This window comes from Cyprinus carpio, chromosome B7, assembly GCF_018340385.1.
Source record: "Cyprinus carpio isolate SPL01 chromosome B7, ASM1834038v1, whole genome shotgun sequence".
NCBI lineage: Eukaryota > Metazoa > Chordata > Actinopteri > Cypriniformes > Cyprinidae > Cyprinus > Cyprinus carpio.
The window spans coordinates 43411028-43432845 of NC_056603.1; the positions used below are offsets into that span (position 1 = coordinate 43411028).

At 38.1% G+C, this 21818-nt stretch overlaps 1 protein-coding gene across 5 annotated transcripts in view; it reads left to right on the forward strand.

Annotated features, from left to right (window-relative positions):
- Positions 1–623: 623 nt before the first annotated feature.
- LOC109071947 (sodium/potassium/calcium exchanger 2-like) overlaps positions 624–21818 on the forward strand; it is a 59154-nt gene continuing 37959 nt past the window's right edge. For 2 of the 5 annotated variants that reach the window (XM_042728784.1, XM_042728782.1), the window contains exons 1-5: positions 625–1029; positions 2311–3274; positions 18566–18604; positions 19220–19328; positions 21434–21448. In XM_042728784.1, coding sequence (XP_042584718.1) covers positions 2435–3274; positions 18566–18604; positions 19220–19328; positions 21434–21448 — 1003 coding nt within the window. In that variant the 5' untranslated portion in view covers positions 625–1029; positions 2311–2434. Of the gene's footprint in view, positions 1030–2310; positions 3275–18565; positions 18605–19219; positions 19329–21433; positions 21449–21818 lie in introns of all 5 variants that reach the window. The other 3 variants (XM_042728785.1, XM_042728783.1, XM_042728786.1) reach the window with 3 other exon arrangements.

A 21818-nucleotide genomic window follows, 5' to 3' on the forward strand; every position in this document is an offset into this window, starting at 1 on the left:
GTTTCTCAAACCCTTGTAGGCTACACTCAGAAAAAAAAAAATACAAAAGCTGTCACTGGGGCGGATCCTTTCAAAAGCTTTTAATATCGTTTAATATGTACACTTTAGGTTTTAATATGTAACTTTAAGCTACTAATACGCACCCTTTAAGGGTAAACAAGGTAATGTAAAAAATGTAAAAGATTGGATGACCAATAATTTTCTCCTATTAAATTCAGATAAGACAGAGATATTACTTATTGGACCAAAAAACTACACAAAGTCTCATAGATTACAATTTGCAACTAGACGGATGTACTGTTACTTCCTCTACAGTCAGAAATCTGGGTGTTATATTAGACAGTAACTTTTCTTTTGAAAATCATATTTCCCATGTTACAAAAACAGCATTCTTCCATCTTAGAAACATTGCTAAGCTACAAAACATGTTACCTGTTCCTGATGCAGAAAAGCTAGTTCATGCATTCATGACCTCTAGACTGGACTATTGTAATGCACTGCTAGGTGCTTGTCCTGCATCCTCAATAAACAAACTACAGGTAGTCCAAAATGCAGAGGCTAGAGTCCTTACCAGGTCAAGAAAATATGATTAAAAAAAAATAAAAATAAACTATCATTGAATGAGAGGGAGAGTATATCTGTGTACACAATGATTCGTGCTTTTTCTGTCGGTCTAAATTCGTGATGATGCGAGAGTCGGAGAACGCCGCTGCTGTAACCACGGCAACGCTTCCACTCGGCAATCGTGACGTCACTGAGCCACACGACGACACCTGCGCGAACACACACACACACACACACACACAGAGCGGGGCTGTGGTCAGTCTGATCGTTGCTCCTCGCCATAGGTGATGTCTGGGAATAAAAACATGAAACTGGAAACAGAGATGCTCTCTTGGAGCTCCGCCCCTGAATAACATCATCATCATCATCATCAGAGTCGGAGAGGAATAACTGGAGGGCACGAGAGAGGACGCACGCGGACTGTCAACCTGCTACACGCGTCACGTTTATCCATCACCTCTGAATGTAAGTCACCTTTTTCATTCATTCGATCCGTGACTTTATCAATGTGTTTATTTGCTTTTATTAAACTATTCGGAATTGTTACATTGCACATGATGCCTCATTAGAGATCATATGAGTATAAACAGATAACGACGCGTTAGATCAGAACTCACCTTCATATATCGAGACTGTTCATCGTGATTTTATATTTGGAGATTTATGTCCTTTAATATTTTGTCTCAGGGGTCATGAGAATGACAGGTCTGTTGCATGTCAGACAGACTGTGATTATTCAGGTATGACAGTCATGCCCCCCTTTAATAGAAGCATGATAAATGGCAGCATGATTAGAAGTGACATTGCCATGCATGGAGAAATTTACTGATGGTGTTCACAACGAGAAATGACAAATCACTGGGAGAGAGAGAGAGAGAGAGAAAGAGAGAGAGAGACTAGCATGAGTAAAGGGTTTAAAAGACATGCAGATATTCATTTAATTAACCGGCAAGTCAAAATATAAGAAATCCCCAAAATAACAAATTAAGCCAACTGATATGTTCCACTTTATATGCATCAGTGCAATTACAAGAAACAGTAAATAAATACAAAAATAACAAATACATGAAGATAAAGACTAGGAGCTGAGAGCAAGAACTAGTAGAACTAATATCTTACCAAATGACCCAACACGTCTAGTTTCTGTACTGCAGATCCTACATTGTTGCTAGACATTTTTAGCCCTTTTTATTTGATCAGCCTTAAGCATAAATGCATCAATACAATATATGGGGTAAATTACTTTAATATACTAATAGAGTATAGTATGCATACCTGTGAATAAACAACCTTTTTTAAAAAAAATCTAACTACACATCTGCCATTCATTCATTTGTTATAGTATTCTAATCGCATGATCATCAAGCAGGCAATTCTGTTGATCTAGTGAGGAAAAGACGACTTTTATAAGTATTGTGACAGATCTTATAGTAGACTATGAAAGTTCCATTCTTCATTTTTAAAGACAGTAAAGAGTCAAAATGAAAAGAGCATCGGTGTGAATGATGTTGAGCTCTTTCTGTGGTTATATAAGGTTCATGCTGTGAAATGTGCCGCGTGGGGCGCGAGAGGGATGCAGACATGCTTCTGACATTGTGCCATTTCACTGTGACCTTGAAAATGCAGACGCAGCTGAGAGCAAGTCAGAGACAAGTCAGCAATCGCAGATGCTCACGGAGTCACACACACAGACCCCTCTCTCTCTCTCTCTCTCTCTCTCTCTCTCTCTCTGATTATTTTTCTCAGGCTAATATGAGGAAGCCTCTGGTGTGCTGAAGGACGTCTGGATTAACTGTACAAGTAGCGTTCTCAGCATGCGCTAAGACCGACTGTAGCGTAACAAGAAAGTATCGAAGCAGAGAGAACGGCCATGGCCTCTGACATCCAGCGACATCTGATTGTCTGCGTCCGCCAGCGCTCCTGGAAGAAACTCAGGCCTGCGCGGGTGTTTGGCCTTCTTGTTAGTCTCATAGCAATAAGTGCAGTGGCCTTCTCATGGAGCTCTACTGCTCAGTGGGAGGAGCTACAGAGCCACGCCCCACACAGGACACTGCTCTCCATACACCTGGGTTACCACAGTAACCTCTCGGAGGACACACCCATAGCCATGCGCTCATCCGCAGAGTCTAACGAGAGTCAGGGGGGCTATCCGACTGACCTGTTCAGCCTGGAGGACCGTCGGCACGGTGCTGTCGTGTTACACATGTTCGGCATGATCTACATGTTCATTGCTCTTGCTATTGTTTGCGATGAGTTTTTTGTCCCCGCGCTCACGGTCATCACAGAGAAACTTAAGATCTCTGATGACGTGGCAGGTGCCACCTTTATGGCAGCGGGGGGCTCGGCTCCTGAGCTCTTCACCTCTGTCATCGGCGTATTCATTTCCCACAGTAACGTGGGCATCGGAACCATCGTCGGCTCTGCTGTGTTCAACATCTTGTTCGTCATCGGAATGTGTGCCGTCTTCTCCAGAGAGATCCTGAACCTGACGTGGTGGCCTCTGTTCAGGGACGTCTTCTTCTACATCGTCGGCCTCATCATGCTCATCGTTTTCTTCCTGGATAACTACATCATGTACTGGGAGAGTATCAGTCTGCTGCTGACCTACGCCACATATGTGGTCTTCATGAAGTTCAATGGGAATGTAGAGACTTTTGTCAAGGGCATCATAAACAGAAACCAGGTGGTGGAAGTGGAGGCCCAGCCAAAGGTGAGTTCCTTCCTCTTACTGTCCAACCGTAGTAGAGTCAGCGGACCCCCATTTGAATTTGGGACTAGTTGAGAAGTAATATGTGACCCTGGACCACAAAACCAGTCATAAGGGTCAATTTTTAGAAATTTAAATTTATACATCACACGAAAGCTAAATAAATCAGCTTTCCATTGATGCATGGCTTGTTGGGATAGGACATTATTTGGTTGAGATACAACTTTTACAAAAATCTGGAATCTGAAGGTGCAAAAAATAAAATAAAAAATCTCAAAATATTGAGAAAATCACCTTTAAAGTTGTTCAAATGAAGTTCTTAGCAATGCATGTATTACTAATCAAATATTAAGTTTTGGTATATTTATGGTAGGAAATTTACAAAATATCTTCATGGAACATGATCTTTACTTAATATCCTGGTGATTTTGGCAAAAAAAGAGAGAAAAATCGATAATTTTGATCCTTGCAATGTATTGTTGGCTTTTGCTACAAATAAACCTGTGCTACTTATGACTGCTTCAGTGCTCCAGGGACACACTTGGTCTTTGGTCTGATTGTAAAGAGTTTTACTGCAGTATCGAGACCAGTGTTGGGGAAAGTTACTTTTAAAAGTAATGCATTACAATATTGTGTTACTCCATATAAAAGTAATTAACTGCATTATTTTTATGGAAAGTAATGCATTATGTTACTTTTGAGTAACTCTTTAAATCTTGTTTATTTGTTTATAATATTAAAAAGTTCTTATTTTACAAATGTAAAAGCCCTTTCACACCAAAAGTAAAAAGAATACATCTCAGGCTGAAGGAAATGTAAATTCATGTCTGTACAGTAGAGGATGCAGCTCAAACAAATCGCATAAAGAATATGACTCAGGAGAATAAAGTTCAACACTTTTCAGCAATAACAAAAATAAAACACAAATGTGTCATTTTTGCTTAGTATAGCTGAATTGGATCACCAAAGGTCAGTAGCAAAGACACTGGTTAATAAAATGGGATACATAATATGACTGTATATATAATATCAACCGTACGAAGCTATGAGAATACTTTTTGTGTGCAAAGAAAACAATAATAACAGAATTTATTCAGCAATTCTGCAATATTGTTTTCTTTGCGCAGAAAACGTATTCTCATAGCTTTGTACGGTTGCAACACTGATGTCACATGGACTATTTTACCAATGTCCTTACTACGTTTCTGTGTCTTGATCATGGTAATATCATTGCTGTCTATGGAGGGTCAGAGAGCTCTCCGATTTCATCAAAAATATCTTCATTTGTGTTCCGAAGATGAACAAAGGTCTTACGGGTCTGAAACGACATGAGGGTGAGTAATTAATGACAGCATTTTCAATTTTGGGTGAACTAACACTTTAAAGACAAGAAATGGATGGGTCAGATAAAGGAGACAGTGCTCAGAATGTGTACTGTTGGGTGCCTCCGGGAACATCATCAGGAAACACAGCTTTAGACCTGGCTTCCTGAAGATTTCACTTCCAGTCCTGCTTCAACACACCTTTTTGTAATTATCAAGTGTTCCTGAAGGACTTAATAAGCTGGTTCAGGTGCATTTGATTAGGATTGTAACCCCTTCCTATACTAATCTCATACCAAGGGCTTGTCCTAAATGGTGCACTTGATGTGGTCTTCACTCATGCATGTCCATGAAGTCTAAGGCAACATAAGTCCAAATCAAGTGCATTATTTAGGAGAGGCCAATAGTATAAGATTAGTACATAATGTAGTATTCTTGTGTATGTATGTAACAAAACATGTCACAAAGCACACCACCAGAAATAGGGATATACTATTGTGTCCTGCATTTGTTCGTTGTTGCTACTATATGACTCCCCCTCATGCTATTAAGTACAGACTTAAACAATCACCAGTAGCACTTTTGTTATAGAAAGCAAGTAATCAGTGGTTATTCTAACCACAAGGTAGTACAAACGGTGATAAGCAGAAGACAAACAGAAGAGGACAGGACTGACGGGTTATTTTGCTGGACAGTGGGTTTGGAGGAGGACAGGTCAGGATTAAATGGAGAGATCCTCTGTATGAGTTCATGAGGATGATGAAGAGTCATGTATATTCTAAACACACAATACTGGGCCTGAAGCAGCCCTCAAATGTTGCCAGGCAACAGGCTGATGCTGTCTTTACATTTACATTTTACATTTAGTCATTTTGCAGACGCTTTTATCCAAAGCGACTAACAGTTGGGGAACACATAAAGCGATTCTTCTTACAGAGGCAAACAGACACAGGAAGGGCTTATAATACCAAGTTTTGGGCATTTTTCAAATAAGTAAAAGCTAGAAAGAGAAGGAATAAGTAAAGAGAAAGACAAAGTTTTTTTTAAATTATTTTTATTTAGGATGAAGTCAAGTAGCGTCGAAAGAGATGAGTTTTTGAGCCTTTCTGTGGGATGCATGTAGACTCGTATGCACATGTTCATGCATGACTGTGAATAAAGTTTTCCTGTAGTTGTCTTTGTTTTGGTTGTTCATGAAGACATACTGTAAGCTCTTCATTTGTGATGCAATAGTCATGGATGCAGCTGAAATAACCCCTCAGGCTGTATGTACCATAATCCATTTCTCTCTGCCACTGCAACCAGGCCTCGACTAACAATAATCACGATCTAATACCGCAATTTAACCTTGAGCCTGATCGCTAACCCCTGCAGCTTTCAAAGCATCCTCAAGCACGGCTCAAGACGATTCACAATTTCCAAAGAAATTTAAAATAGTCTGCTTTGCATGTTGCTTCATTAATCCCCAAAAAAAACATTATTGCAAACCTACAGAAGAATTGTGCTACCTGCAAACAATCCAGGAAGTATCTTTTCTGTTAATCTAAAATGAGACTGTTTCCAGAAACAAAATAGCAGCAGGGTCATTCCGTGTTAACTCAACCAGAGGTCCCCAGCTCAAAGGGTTGATTTTACTAATATTTTTTGTCCAATAAAATGTTTTGATAGAGGGAAACAAGATGCATTTCTATTTTAAACATTATTTATTCTTCAGACATTCTGCTTTAAACACAATTACTATCAGCTGTATACAAAGTGACCAACATTTGCTTTACAACTACTGAAAATGTGTAATATTAAACAATTTGAAAATGGAGCCTCGTTGAGGTCCCCATATCTCTGGGACTGAAAGATGTAGGCCCTTGAAAATGAAGATTGTGAAAGAAAAGTTTATTAAGAACAAGATTCTAAAAACACATTGCGATATCTTTAACACTTCCTGAGTTATAGGCACACAAACTTTAAAAAGAACATATAATATTTATGGCACAGACGTATGTTCAATGCAGTTGTTTTGACAGAAGAAAACAAAATATATCTCTAGTTTCAACTTTATTTGTTCTACAGACATTCCTCTTTAAAAGGAAAGAAGTATCATATGTATGTATGTATATATATATATATTTTTGACCATTGAAAATGTGTACATTTTAATAGTTTGCTCCTGGAGCTATAATGAAATCTCTGGAACCGAACCATACAGGGCCTTAAAAATGAAGATTTAGAAAGGAAATATTGTAATTTTTGTGTTTTATCCAGTAAATATTCATCCATGACATTTAATATTTTTTTCCTTTCATCACTATGCATGTCTATCTTTCTTTCTTCAGAAAAAAAAAAATATTATCAAAATAGAAAATTTGAGCTTGGGAAGTTTTTGAAATTTGCTTGATTTGATACGGAACCACTCAGGTATAAGAACAAGTTTTTGCTTGCGGATTGATTAGGACGTATCTAATCAGATACATTTGAACAGTCCGCACAATTTTTTGCCGTTTGCACATTTAACTCAAAACATCCACAGATTCAGCAAACTGCTTTCGGGATCAATGCTGCAGTTACTGCAATCACATCCTTGCAGATACTGCTGGTTCATTACATGGCCTCAAAAGCAGTTCACATACTCCCACAGGACTGTAGTGTTTGGCCAACTATTTAAAATCTTGAAACCTGCAATCTTTGTGTTAGCAGCTCAAGATCTTAAAATAGAGCAGTATTATGCATGCCCCTGTTATATATGTGCAAGGAACTCTTTTCAAAACTATTGCCCAATCTCAATTCTATTTTATACCCCCTCATCTACCCCTACCCCTTGTCTCTTAAAAACAGAGTGTCAAGGGGTAGGGGTGAAAATATTCCCCTAAGAAATGGGACACCACTACTATACCGTTACACGTCATCTTACGTCGTCTAGCTCCTACAATACACACACCGACACTAGGGGTAGAAATGGGATTGGGTCTGTTGAGTCTGTCTGTTCTTGGCTTGGTTCCCCTTTAAACAACTCGAGTGCAGAATCATATGCATCATACTGTAAACGTTTAGCTATAAGTGTCACATTCATAATCACCAACGTCAAATTTAGAACACATGTTCAAAATGCCAGGGAACACACGTTAGGTAAAAAAATGTTAGGCTGAATGCACTGTAAGCCGCTTTGGATAAAAGCGTCTGCTAAATGCATAAATGTAAATGTAAATTAGAAGATAGTGAATTATTTTATCCCTCTGCATTTTCTTTAAGATTTTGGCCCAGATAATTCCTACACTGATTAAGTAGTCTTGGCCGGGAGGAGTCTTGCGGTGCTGGATCTCAAATGAGACCGTATTGCAGCAGTAGGAGATTGTTGGATTGTGGAGTCATGTTCATTGCATCATTCTGTTCACAAGGGAATAAACAATGTCAAGTGTTGGTGAGGCCCTGCTGGGTTAAGCTGAACAAATCGTGTCCTGTTGAAAGCAAGAAAACATCTTTAGAAATATCAAAGGCTCCTCAGCCGTCTGCTTGGATCTGCTGTTGTGTTTCAGATAAGGTGACTTAAGTGGGCAGGAGTCATGCAGGGTTAGAAAGGTTCATCTGGAGGTAGGGGATCTCTGTATGCTGATGCCAAAAACATAATATTAGAGATGTAATAAGTGCAGTAGAACAGATGTATTTCACTGCGCCATTAGCTTAGGCTGATGTGTTAAGGATGGCCACCGCTGTCTTTCTTCAACGCTAATTGCTTTGACACCAGACAGGTATCTATGGTGATATGAAGTGAGGTGAAGCATTCGTGAAAAACAGCCTAACAAAAGGGAAGGAAAAACACACTGGTGCTGCAGGAAGACGCCCGTGCCGTGTTTTAATGGTGGTATAACATGACTCAAAGGCAGCATTGGTGCCACAAGCCAGGTGATTGTAGTCCCAGAAATACCGCCTCTCTCGGTGGTCTTTGACTCCAGCTTGGTGACTTTTGAACTCTGTAACTTGAAAATTAATATACTTGTGTTGTAGTTCAATTAAGTATTTCTATAGTATTTCTAAGCATTAGCAAGGAACAAAAACTGATTGTAACATTTAAAATGGAGATTGGAAGCCATTGTTTAGTGGTAGACTGGAAGTTATCTTGCATCAAATTGTCAGGCATGATGGTATTTTTTTGTTAACTTTTTTTAACCACATTTTAAAATGTTGATATTGTACCAATTTATGTAATCTTAGCAAACAGGAAGGATGGTTCATCATATACTGTATTGATAAATTAATTGATAATACTTACAGATTTATTTACTTATTTATTTATTTGTGCTGGATGCTCTTGTTCTCTTTCAGTCACAGCAATCTGTTAATGTTAAGCTTTATTTAACTTTGCATTATTGCTAGCACCCTGGATTTCATGAGTAATTGCTCAAAATGTAAACTGCATTAATGTTGATATTTCTTTGTAACATGGGTAATGTATAGCCTAATCAACAAAGCTAGTATGTAGGGGAGACTGAGTTGTAACTGTCAGTTTAAGCATCAAATATATTCATATTTTAAGACAGGATGAGGACATGAAAGTAGAAATGACTCATCTTCTCTCAGTCTTTTAATTACTGTCACTTGCAGTTCAAACCCTGTAAATGTTTCACAAATGTGGATGATGAACTGTAAAATATCTAAGCACCTTTAAATCAAGATAAAATTTACTTCAGAAAAACATATAAATATATAGATAGTTGGCTAATGGGCTAAAAATAATTTTATGTTCTTTACAGAAAATATATTTTTAATTGTTGTAGTTAATATGATATAGCAGATCTCAATTGCTTGATTGCATCATTGAAAAATGTAACTATATTATCATGCAGCTGAAATCTACTAAATGCAACTATAAGGCATTAACATATTAACATATAAACAGCAACATCATCATTTGTGAATGTGAATTGCAAAAAGTACTATATAAATATGTTTTTATAGATTTTGATATGTTAATGCTTATAACAATAAAAGTTTCCAATTGGGTACAAGATACTGTATATTTCCAGAACTTTATTATCAATGTCATAAAAGTGATCTTGTTTTAAGAATGTTGAGATATTTTGCAGTCTAGAAAATGTATCATCTTCTAATGCATTATTACAGTGAGACAAAAGTATCCTTTTTGGCAGCATGTATCATCTGCAGAACTCGATAGATTCTATTCAGGGTTGAGAAAGTGAGAGTGAAGCTGGTTTACAATGTGTTTTGTGTGGGTGCTCTGCGGTGGAATGAGTATTTGGAGAGTCTTCTGTTCTATACTCGTTCAGGTAAAGGACCTTTCTGCAAGATTTGTTACTGACGCTCGTATTATCCCCAAGGATTTAGTCTTACCTTGTGACAAGAGATGGAAATTAGTTTTGGAGGTATGAGCTCTGAAAGCTGCCTTGTAAATCTGGATTTATCTCAAGTGCATAAATAAAATACAGCATTTAGTCAGCATATCAGAAGAGACCATACTTATTATCTTTCCAAAGACAGACACTGCCAGAATCATCTAACTAGTCCATTATTTTAAAACTGTCATTGATCCGCTTCAGTGCATGTCAAAAGTTGTACTATTTTTATCCAGACATTGTCTTAAAAATTTGCCTCTATTTCCGTGAAATGCCTTCGGGCAGCAAACTTCAGTGTGCTTAGCTTTATATAGCGCTGAAACACAAGAGATCTGCCTTACAGTTATAAATAATCAAGTTTTGACCAGAGAGTTTTGTTTGATAATTTTCAGTTCTGAAATATAAAATATAAGAATATTACGTATGAGATAATACTATACACCAACATGATTTATTCAGCATAATTTTGCTGCTTGCTGTTTGATCTTTAAAAGACTCTAGATTTAGAAGAGGATTTTGGAAGAGGGCTTGTGTGTCTCACACTTTTCTGAATGCCTGTTATATAAACTTTTGTGTGTGTGTGTGTGTGTGTGTGTGTAGCTGCAGAGATGGTGAATAAGAGGTTTTTATCTTTATTTCCCCTTCCTGATGCTCAAACAGACAGGAGACAATGAAATCATCTCTATCCAATAATCCTCACATATACATCCTTTGATTTTTACGCTTTCCAATCATAAACACGCATTTTAGCTGTTCTTCACACAAAATTGATTGCGTTAGAAGACTTGAAAGAAGTCATATTTCCCTATCCTTTTAGTTACTTTGAATAGCTTGCCATCTTTAAATCATTTATTATATCCAAAAGAGCAGCTTGGGTATTATGCTGAACATCTTTATTTTTTTATTTAGTGGGATAGAGAAAGTGACATGAGACTGGAACAACATGAAGCTGAGTAAATAATTCAAATTATCAGATGCTTCTCATTTGGTGACTGAGACATGTACAGTACATATGCACTGAAACCATGACCTTGACTTTGTTATTGTCATGCTCTTACATCTGCAAGAACATTAACACAGAGTGAAAACTGTGACAGTCTGTAATGTAAAGCTCTTCTGGCTCGGCTGCAAGCGAAGGTGTGATGTGTTTGCTGCGGATTTTATGATCATATTTAATCTGTCTATCTAATCTCCTTATTAACTAGCTTTGATCTGTCTCATCTCACAGAGAGCTTGTGACACCTGGGTCCATGTGGGAGGGCAGATTAGCCTTAGACTCCATTAAACTACAGATTTTAAGGTTGTGTTTTAGTACCACATTAACCAGCAATCCAGGCTTTAATACCAGAAATGGAAATGATTTACTTTCTTTTTAGTATTATTATTTATCATTATACTCATTACTATAAAATATTTTCCTCAGAAAATATATATTTTTTTAATGTCCATCCATCCATCCAATATGGATATACTGTATGTACATACTGTGTCATTTTGTTCTGTCAGGTTTAGTAATATTTCATGCCGTTAGGCATACACTGATTACATTCATTTGAGGCTGATGTGAAAGTTTTTGTTGTTGTTCTTGTTGTTGTTTTTACATATTTGACCTTTTTTTACAATTACTTAAGTGAAATAGTTTTAAATGTCTCCTTGACTGTCACAGTTTTAAGGAATATTACTTTTTAAAATTAGTTTAAAAAAATAAATCTTAATGCATTTTGCTGGTCTTACTGTGAATGATTCATCCATGCATTTTGTATAAATATATATCATAGATTATATAGATATTCTTGTAAAACCTGTGAACTGTATGCAGTAGCAAAATGTGTAAAAATTAAACAAAACGTTTTACATTATGAGACAAAAATTATAATCAAATAAAGTAATATATAATAACAAAAATAAATAAATAATAATAATAAAAAAATGTGTTTTGGTTCTTGCAAATGGTTCTCTTCCCACTGTCAAAATAGCATTATTTATTAACTTATATACTTGCTTACTTTATTTAAAAAAAATAAATAAATAATGTTTTTTTGATATTATTTGTTGAAGCGTTCGAATGGTCCAAGCATAAAGCCTTGGGGAACACCACATCACATTAGAATTTAGACACAGCTGAAAGAAACTGTTGTTCTACACGTAACGTATGGTTTATAATAATTTGAGTTTACGGAAAAACAGGGTTTCAGGTTATTTCAGTTTAGGATAGAAACAGGATTGGGTTTAAGCTTTGGGTGATTTATGCTTCAGTAACACGGCACATCAGGGACTAAGTGGTCTTGATGCTATCACCCCATGAATGTTAAAAATAACACATCCTGTCCATATGAGACCAGTGGAAGCTTGACCCTGTAACCACACAAAGACCCTCAATTCACCATTGCATCTGTTGCTGCTCGTGTGTGTGTGTTCACTGTTGTCTGTGGACTTAATTATCACACCTCCAGATCATTGTGCTGATATCAGTGCTCATCAGCATTAGAAGAGTTTCTGAATAATAAATGTGAATGTGAAATAGAGGTGCATATCAATCTCTCTCTTAAATAAACATAGATTACTTCAATGATGCATCCATGATTTTTTTTTCCAAGAATAAGGTACAAAACATGAATGTGTGTGCACACGTGTATATATGTATATATATATATATATATATATATATATATATATATATATATATATATATAATAATTACATATTTTATTTTAAATCAAAACCAGGTACATTGAAATGACAAGAGCACTTCCGATTTTTTTTCAACCCAACATAATTATCCCAAATGGCAGGAAAAAAAAGACACAATTGTATAAGTATTTACAGAATAACACTAATTATATATATGTATACATACAAGCAGAATGTCAAAACATATTCTTCCTGTGATATGACTCACTTCTTTTTTGCTAACGTTGCATTCAGATCTGCCTCTATTCTGGTGTGCAGCACTCACATTTCTCAATCTAATCAATAACTGATGGATAAGATTAAGCCCTGCCCTGCTTTTTCTTGTTTGATAAGCAGTTTCATTCGAACATACATCACAATATGCAAATCAGTCGTAGTTTATTTTACATATAGACTTCTTATCGACATTGTCTGTTAATAGGGTTGAATGCAAAATGTGGGACACATATGAAGTTTCAGTTTCAGTTTACTAGCCTAGTTAAGGTGTATTGTTTTACTATTCCAAAATGAATGTAGTAATAATGCATGACTTAAAAAATCTGTTGAAACTGTCAAAATGGATGGGTTGCAACATGTCTGTCTTGAAAGAGTTACAGTTCCAAAATCACATCACCTGATTATTTGTGGTAGTGGATGAAGTGGAAATAATAGGGTCACGGGTTGCCTCAGCGATTTGTACATCATCAGTATGGTATCCACATGAATAATGATTCTTTATTAAATAAACATAAGAATCAATCAACATTAAATCATAACACACTCCGGACTAAACAGCAGCTGCTGGCTTACACTGGTCACGTTAACAAATGACCAATCTTATCTCTGTGCATCGTGTCTTTTGTGTGAATTATTATTGAGACTAATCTCGCTCCATAGACACAATGCTGATTACAGTCAAGAAGGTCAAGTGTCTTCAGAGTAATTTCTAACAAATCTAATAGTCTTCATTTGTGCCTCTAATGTTTTTGAGTAAAGAGAGATTGAAATGTGCCCTATTTGTTGAAAGTGCTTTTTACGATAAATTTCCACTACTATGCATTTCTTAGACAACATAATGAGGAAACACAATCTAGATCAATTAAACACGGACATCATTCCCACTGATTCCATAATATAAGGGGTGCTGTGTTCCTGTCCTGAATGTATAATTACGTGTGTATGTATGTAAGGAGATCCCATCAGTCAGTCTGTGTTTGATCCTGAGCACAAGGTCAGTCATGATGAGGACTGAAGGTGAGGAGCTGCAGGCAGAAACTCGAGGCTCAATCGATCCAAGCTATTTTAAAAGATTAGGGAATTAGCTAAAGTTGAGGGCAGAGCAAAGATGCAGGAATCCATACTGAAGCATCATATGATGCTGCTGCTGTGAGATTGCAGCTGCAGAAATATTTGCTGTTGCTGGGTGAATTTGCACAATGCATTTAAAACAACTTTTCTGACAGTATAAAATAAGCAAGATCATGATGGTTTAAATGAGGGGGTCGAGGGTGGGGAGTGGGTTGGCTGTTAGGGTTTCTTAAAGGACCTGACATTTGACTAATTTCAAAATCTTAAGAAAAATTTCTTAATGCTTAATCTTCAGTATGTAAAGCCTCCAATTAGTCAGCTCAGCTCTTCTTATAATCAGCTTCACTTTTGATTCACATCTTCAAATCTTGCTCTGAGCCGCTTAGAGAAAATGTAACTATGTTTAGTTAAAATCCCTGAGCACAGCTGCACCTTTTTGCTAGTTAATGGGCCTTTCGCTTACACATATCACATGTACCAGCATAAACGAGGGTCATAGCTGGAGCAGTGATTTGGTGTTTTGTTGTTTACAGAGACATGCAGACATTTAGTGGCTTGATCCTTCACTTAAATGAGGAGGCTCTTCTTTTTTTCTATCAAATGTTGGAGATTGATGATTTGGCTCCTTTGTGATTTGTCCTGAAATCCCCTGTAGGTGATGAAAGTGGCTGCTTTTCTAATTAGTTCTGCTTGCAGAAAATTGGGTCAGTAATTAGCAAGTGGGGGATGCTTCAGATTTATTTATTTATTTCTGCATTAATTTGTACATTTATGCATTTATCTATATTATTATGCTTTTATCCATTTATTTTTATGCATTTATGTATCTATACAGTTATGCATTTATCTATGAATGTATCTGTTTATTATTTTTTCTTTTTATCTCTTATCTCTTCTTATCTATTTTTTTCAATTATTGATTTTTGCTTTTATTTAGGATTTTTTTGTGCATTTATGCATTTATTTATGCATTTACACATTTAGCCATACATTTATGAATGTAGGCTATTAATTTGTGCTTTTATTCATGTATTTGCCCATTTATATGTCTGTTTATTTATTTATGTGGAGTTCTATCGGAAATTTGATGAAGATACTAAAAGGAAAGATTCAAAAAGAAACTTTAGTGTTCTCAACTCTCTGAATGCAAATAGATTTAAATTACAGATGAATTAAGGAATGGAAATGAATGCTGATTTTTAACACTCTGTGCTTAGACTCACATGACAAGTCTGTTCAGGCTGGTGATGAGTGAACTGTGTGCAGAGACTTGAGGTATAAATTGATTTTGTCCTTTTAAAATGGCCTTCCAGGGCTCTATCTTGGAGCTAATTAAGCCCTAAGAGCTAATTTTAGAGTCTTCTTCATCATGATTGAGGTTCCAATGGTTCTACTTTACCTGCAGAACTGATGACCTTTCAGTTCGATGGTGCTTTGTTGCAGTTTGGATTGAGGACGCTGAAAGGATACAGTTTACAGCTTGCTCTTGCAACAGATTGTACAATGGAGCAGTTATACTTTTTATATGCTTCTTTAACTGTATTTTAGTTTGATAATGAACAGGCTGCAATGTCTCAAAAAAGTGTTGTATCTGTGTACGCTTAAGGCGCCGGCGTGATGGTCATACCAACACTGGTTGGTCATACAGACAGAAGCAAGGCATCATTCAGAACAGTCAAGCTTTTGCAGAATAATGAAAACTAGCTACTTTCTGCCATCTTGGTTTCCTTTCCATGAACTTTGGATCGCGTCACAATAAACCAAAACTCAGCACATTTTTTCTTGTTTTGTTAATCTGTCAATGATTTCAGTGAAATATATTTTGTGTATAGGCCAATATAGGCTATTCCTTTTATGTAAGCCTATAGATTCATTCTGTTTTCTCCATTCACAGAAGCGCTGCAGGTGCGTGTGATCTGTTGAATCCATCTTACACTATCCTTGGATAAACTCTAACGCTGGTGCATTGCCATCGCCACTTACTTATGATGAGTTCACAGCTGAGCGCGGGCATTTCACTTACTGGTTGGATGCCTCAGTGTCACATTTGCGTAGGCCGTGCTACTTGAATTAGTGACTGGTTGACAGCAGGGCCGTGCACAGACATTTTGAGGGGCAGTGGCCCAAACCAAAAAAGGGGGCACTAAGTGGGTGGGTGCTTGTAACACATAATAATGAATAACTGATAATAACAGAAACTATTTACTGTTTCACATATTGATATTTACCTGTTCCTTTTACAGCAAAACCTTTTTTTTTTACTTGGTACTTTGTCCTGAAATATCTTGATAACCTCATATTTTATGATTAGCAATTAAGATAAATTAATTAAATAAATAATAAATTAAGATGATGCCTCATCTTCAATAGAAGTATACTGTAGGTATTAGATATCTAATTTAATATTATACAGCATTAATCTATATTATATACTAATAAACAACTCATTTAGAACATTTAAATTACCTTTTTAAAATATAGGCCTACTATTGATATGGTTTTAATAAAATATTATATATATGATGTGTTATAGATTACTAGCATCAATTAAGGCAAGTGATTATAATGCGATTTTTAATTTAATTGAATTTCATATATTTTTTTGTCTACAAAATGTGCCATTAAATGTTGTGTTATTTTTATCAGATCTGATCAGGTACAATAGTTTGATTAGACATACTAATTATTTACAAGTTGTTAGCACTTTTAGAAGGCCGGGAAAACACGGAGCGGATCAGTGGATCTTTAGCGGCCACCCCTCTGTGCACAGCCCTGGTTGACAGCAAATTTCAAATATTAAATGAAATGATAAAATATTGTTATTAACCGGTTAATGGCCATTTGAAATGTTTTGATTCTGTTCAGAACTATACAATTGGATTTCGTTTCTGTTTCTGGTTCTGTTCCTGTCAAAATTTAGTTTGTTTCCCGTTTTCATTTTCGTTCCTTCAGAGCCCTGGTTTTAAGAGTCATTGGCTGTTGGGTGTACACAATTGGACACACTTGGCATCATCAGAGGTCAGCACACAAAAAAGTGAGGTCATATTCAGTAGCATGCCTTCAGTGAGGTCACAGAACACACTTGGTGAGGTCAGAGGTCAAAATAATTCAGTAGGGTCTGAGGTCACAGCACAACGCTGGCAATGCCATAACCTCAGAGGTCACTCAGTGAGATCACGACACAAACACTTAGCTGAGGTCACAACATGCATTTGGTGGGATCAGAGGTCAAAATAGACTCTTTGTGAGGTCAAAAGTCAAAACACACATTCAGTTCCGTCAGAGGTCAGTGCACACACTAAGTGAGGTCAGAGGTCAAACACATTCTGTGAGGTCAGAGGTAAAACACATTCTCTGTAGGGTCAGAGATAAAAACAAATAAATAAATAAATCTCTCTGAGGTCAGAGTTCAAACGCTCTCTGCAAGGTCAGACATAAAAACAAACAAACAAACAAACAAACAAAAAAAACTGTGAGTTCTGAGGTCTAACACACACTTTGAGGTCAGAGGTCAGACACACTCTCTGTGAAGTCAGAGTTCAAACACTGTGAGGTCAGAGGTCAAACACACTCTCTGTGAAGTCAGAGTTCAAACACTGTGAGGTCAGAGGTCAAACACACTCTTTGTGAGGTCAGAGGTCAAACACACTCTCTGTGAGGTCAGAGGTCAAACACACTCTCTGTGAAGTCAGAGTTCAAACACTCTGTGAGGTCAGAGGTCAAACACACTCTTTGTGAGGTCAGAGGTCAAACACACTCTCTCTGAAGTCAGAGATCAAACACTCTCTGTGAGGTCAGAGGTCAAACACACTCTCTGTGAAGTCAGAGTTCAAACACTCTGTGAGGTCAGAGGTCAAACACACTCTTTGTGAGGTCAGAGGTCAAACACACTCTCTCTGAAGTCAGAGATCAAACACACTCTCTGTGAGGTCAGAGGTCAAACACACTCTCTGTGAGGTCAGAGGTCAAACACACTCTCTGTGAAGTCAGAGTTCAACACTCTGTGAGGTCAGAGGTCAAACACACTCTTTGTGAGGTCAGAGGTCAAACACACTCTCTGTGAAGTCAGAGATCAAACACTCTCTGTGATGTCAGAGGTTAGAGACTCGGGGCAGCTGTGGCCTAATGGTTAGAGAGTTGGAGTTGTAACCAGAAGGTCGCAGGTTCGAGTCTCGGTGCTGGCAGGAGTTGTAGGTGGGGGTGAGTGAATGAACAGCTCTCTCTTCCACTCTCAATACCCACGGCTGAAGTGCCCTTGAGCAAGGCACTGAACCCCCAGTTGCTCCCCGGGCGCTGGATATAGCTGCTCACTGCTCCGGGTGTGTGTTCACGGTGTGTTCACTTCTCACTGCTGTGTGTGTGCTCTTGGATGGGTAAAATGCAGAGCACCAATTCTGAGTATGGGTTACCATACTTGGCAAACTTTACTTTACTTTTTTACTTACTTTACTCTGTGAAGTCAGGTCAAACACTCTGTATGTAAAGGTTGAAGGTCAAAGACACACTGTCAGCTGCTGTTGTAGTTGTCGGTGGTGTGTGTGTGTCTCTGTGGAGTCTGATGTCTGTGTTCTGTCCGCTGCTCCTGTCTCTCATCTCTGTGCTGTTGTCTCTTCTCTTTCTCTCTGTGTTGTGTTCGTCTCTTGACTGTGAAGTTGAGCCCTACTGCAGTGGAGGATGACAGCAAGCTGTCTGTAAGTATTGTCCATGTGTGCGTGTCTGCGTGACGGTCTGTTTACTCATGTTTGTGCTGTGTTGTAAAGCATGACGTTTATTTAATAAAACTCTGAAGAAAGAGCCACTCCTGGCAGTTTATTATTATTGTTTTAAACAGATTTCGAGACAGATAATAGAGGACTAAGATAAAAGAATGGATGGATAAATACATACCCCCACCCCCCCACTCCAAAAAATATGACAGACAGATGTGTTGATGGATAGAAGAAGAGAGAGAGAGAGAGAGAGAGAGAAAGGGATGGCACCTTGATATCTGCCAGCACTGATCCCTGATCCTCAGAGCAATTTACTCAGTGTTTGTCTCAGCACAACACACACACACACACACACACACACACACACACACACACACACACACACACTCACACACTCACTCACTCACTCACTCACTCACTCACTTCCGACACCTGTATGATTGTGTTAATCAGAAGCTGACTCTTCAGATTGCACTGACATGTTGCCATAGCATCAGCTGCTCTGAAGACAGATTAACCCTTGACCCCAGTCACCCTGACCAGACGAGTCAGGACGTCCAGACCGCTTTGATTGACATGTTTCTCCTCCTATCACAGGCCAAACCCCGGCTGCAGAGAGGAGGAAGCTCCGCCTCTTTACACAACAGTCTAATGAGGAACAGCATCTTTCATCTGATGATCCACACACTCGACCCTCTCAGTGAAGGTAACACACACACACACACACACACACACACACACACACTCCATCCACACTGAGTAGGAGCAGAATCTGGTCTCATTTAAATGAAACATTTTTTAAATTTATTTTAATTTAAAGGAGCCATGTGTAATGTCTGGCAAAAAAATCAAGTCATACTCCACATTCCATACCAGATGGGGGCAATATGCCTCAATAAAGTGAATTGGTCTACTCTAGAGTAACAAACGAGAAACGGCATAGTCTCTATGCTCCGCCCCTACCTTCACAACAACCCTAGAGCCATATCCGAAGCCTAAAGAGGCTTTGCCTCCAGAGGAACGTTGGGTGATGTCAAGTGATCTTGAAACATGACATCTTCAAGCTACTCCCCTTCACCTTTACCAGTGAATATGTTCATATTCGTTTTGTTCATATTACATTTTGAATTGTATATACACATTATTTGAATTAAATTAATTTGACAGACAGCATTCTGTCAACATCATTGGTCAACATCAGACAGCTGATGTTGACCAAGCTAGCACCAACCAACGTAACCAGAGCTGCCAACTCTCAAGCATTCACCGTGAGACACACGCAATTGACTCTTTTTCACACACGCTTTCAAAAACTTGACCGCTCTGAATATAGTGAGTGAGTGCGCCCCGCGGGCCGGGGCTCTCTCTCTCTCTCTCTCCTCTCTCCCTCTCTCTCTCTCTCTCGTGGTTCATTATCATCGAAGACATTTCAAGCTTCTTAGGTAATGTTACATTTTAGCATCAGCTTGGTAGAGACGGGCTTTGGTAGATAACAGGTGAAAACCGGATCGGATCTGTGGGTAAGTTATAGCTAGCTAACTGACAAACGCAGCTACGGTTAGCCATCACTAACATTAGCACGTTTATCGAACAGCCTTCGATACATTTCTATGTTATAACTTCCCGAAAAAAATACGCAAATATATAAAAAAAACTTCTAGCGAAATACTAACAGCATCTTACTTACCAATCCAAAAGAAATGTTGCAAGTTCGGAGTCGAAGCTCATTTCTTTCAAGTCCATCAGTTGTCTCCAGCGATGGAAAGCAATGCCGATGTTTACTCTGTTTCGGCTCCTTTTCTTATCGGATTTGATTTGTGATTCCGAGCGCGGTTGCTTGACATCAGGTTCAAGTACGCCCACAAGCCGTGCGAGTTTATTCGTGTATTGCAGGTTGGCTGGTGGGTATATTGCCCGCATACCGCCTCCCATGGCCGAAACTGGTATTACGACACCTGTCGGGCCGTGGCTAGTAATGCTAATGCTAATTAAGGTTGATATCTCTGCAGCACTATAACTTGACATTTTTTTAATGACATCATCGCCCTTATTTCTTCTCATTCTTTTGATGCGTGTAGGTCATTTTTTGGATATTTTTACCTCAATTTTTACACATGGCACCTTTAAGTAACAAAAGTTTTTTTTTTTTTTTTTTTTTTTTTTTTTTTTTTTTAATATATAAAGAAGGTGTGCAGGTAAGCCAGAAAGAGACTCAGAAAAGTCAAAAGTCAAGTCAAAGTCTGATTTATTGTCATTCTTCCACATGTACAGTACATACATAGAGAGAATTGAAATTGTGTCACTCTCAGACCCTTGGTGCATACAGATAACACTAACAGTAGAGCCTAAAACACAGACTGTTAACAAAAAGTAAATGACAGTACTAAGTCATCAGCAGAACACTTCTCACACGTTCACACGCTGGTAAATTCACACATTCATCACACGTGGGTTATGCTGTTAAATTAAACCTCTGCTGCTGTTAATGCATTCACACAATTGTCAGCCTTTGTTATGCTAACAGTTTTATTGTAAAATCTGTGCTCCTGAAGTAAAAACAGCTAAAGCGATTGTATAATTAAAGATGACGATTCTTTATGATATTGCATGCATGCATTTCTACTGTGCAAACCAAACCAAACCAAAGCAAAAAAATAAAGTTTGACCTGCACATTTGATGGCTATTTGAACAGTAGCACATCTCATCTCTTTATTCTCTACATGGCTTTGCAGTAGAGCTAAATTGCTTTTTAGACTCTTTTTCATCTCTGTCTGTCTCTCTCTGTTTCTCTCTGTCTGCTGTTTCCTCAGAATTCGCTGACTCTGGTGAGTTATTCTCTAAATCTCGTTGTCATCACAATCCCAGCTGAAGCCGCTCGTCCTGCTGCCTGTGTCTGTTTAATCACAGTATTCAGAGACACTGGATACTGTGTGTTTCTTTCAAGTTTCCATGTGTGTTTGTCACTTTTCAACGGGGAAGTCGTGGCCTAATGGTTAGAGAGTCGGACTCCCAATCGAAGGGTTGTGAGTTCGAGTCTCGGGCCCGCAGGAATTGTGGGTGGGGGAGTGCATGTACAGTTCTCTCTCCACCTTCAATACCACGACTTAGGTGCCCTTGAGCAAGGCATCGAACCCCCAACTGCTCCCCGGGCGCCGCAGCATAAAATGGCTGCCCACTGCTCCGGGTGTGTGTTCA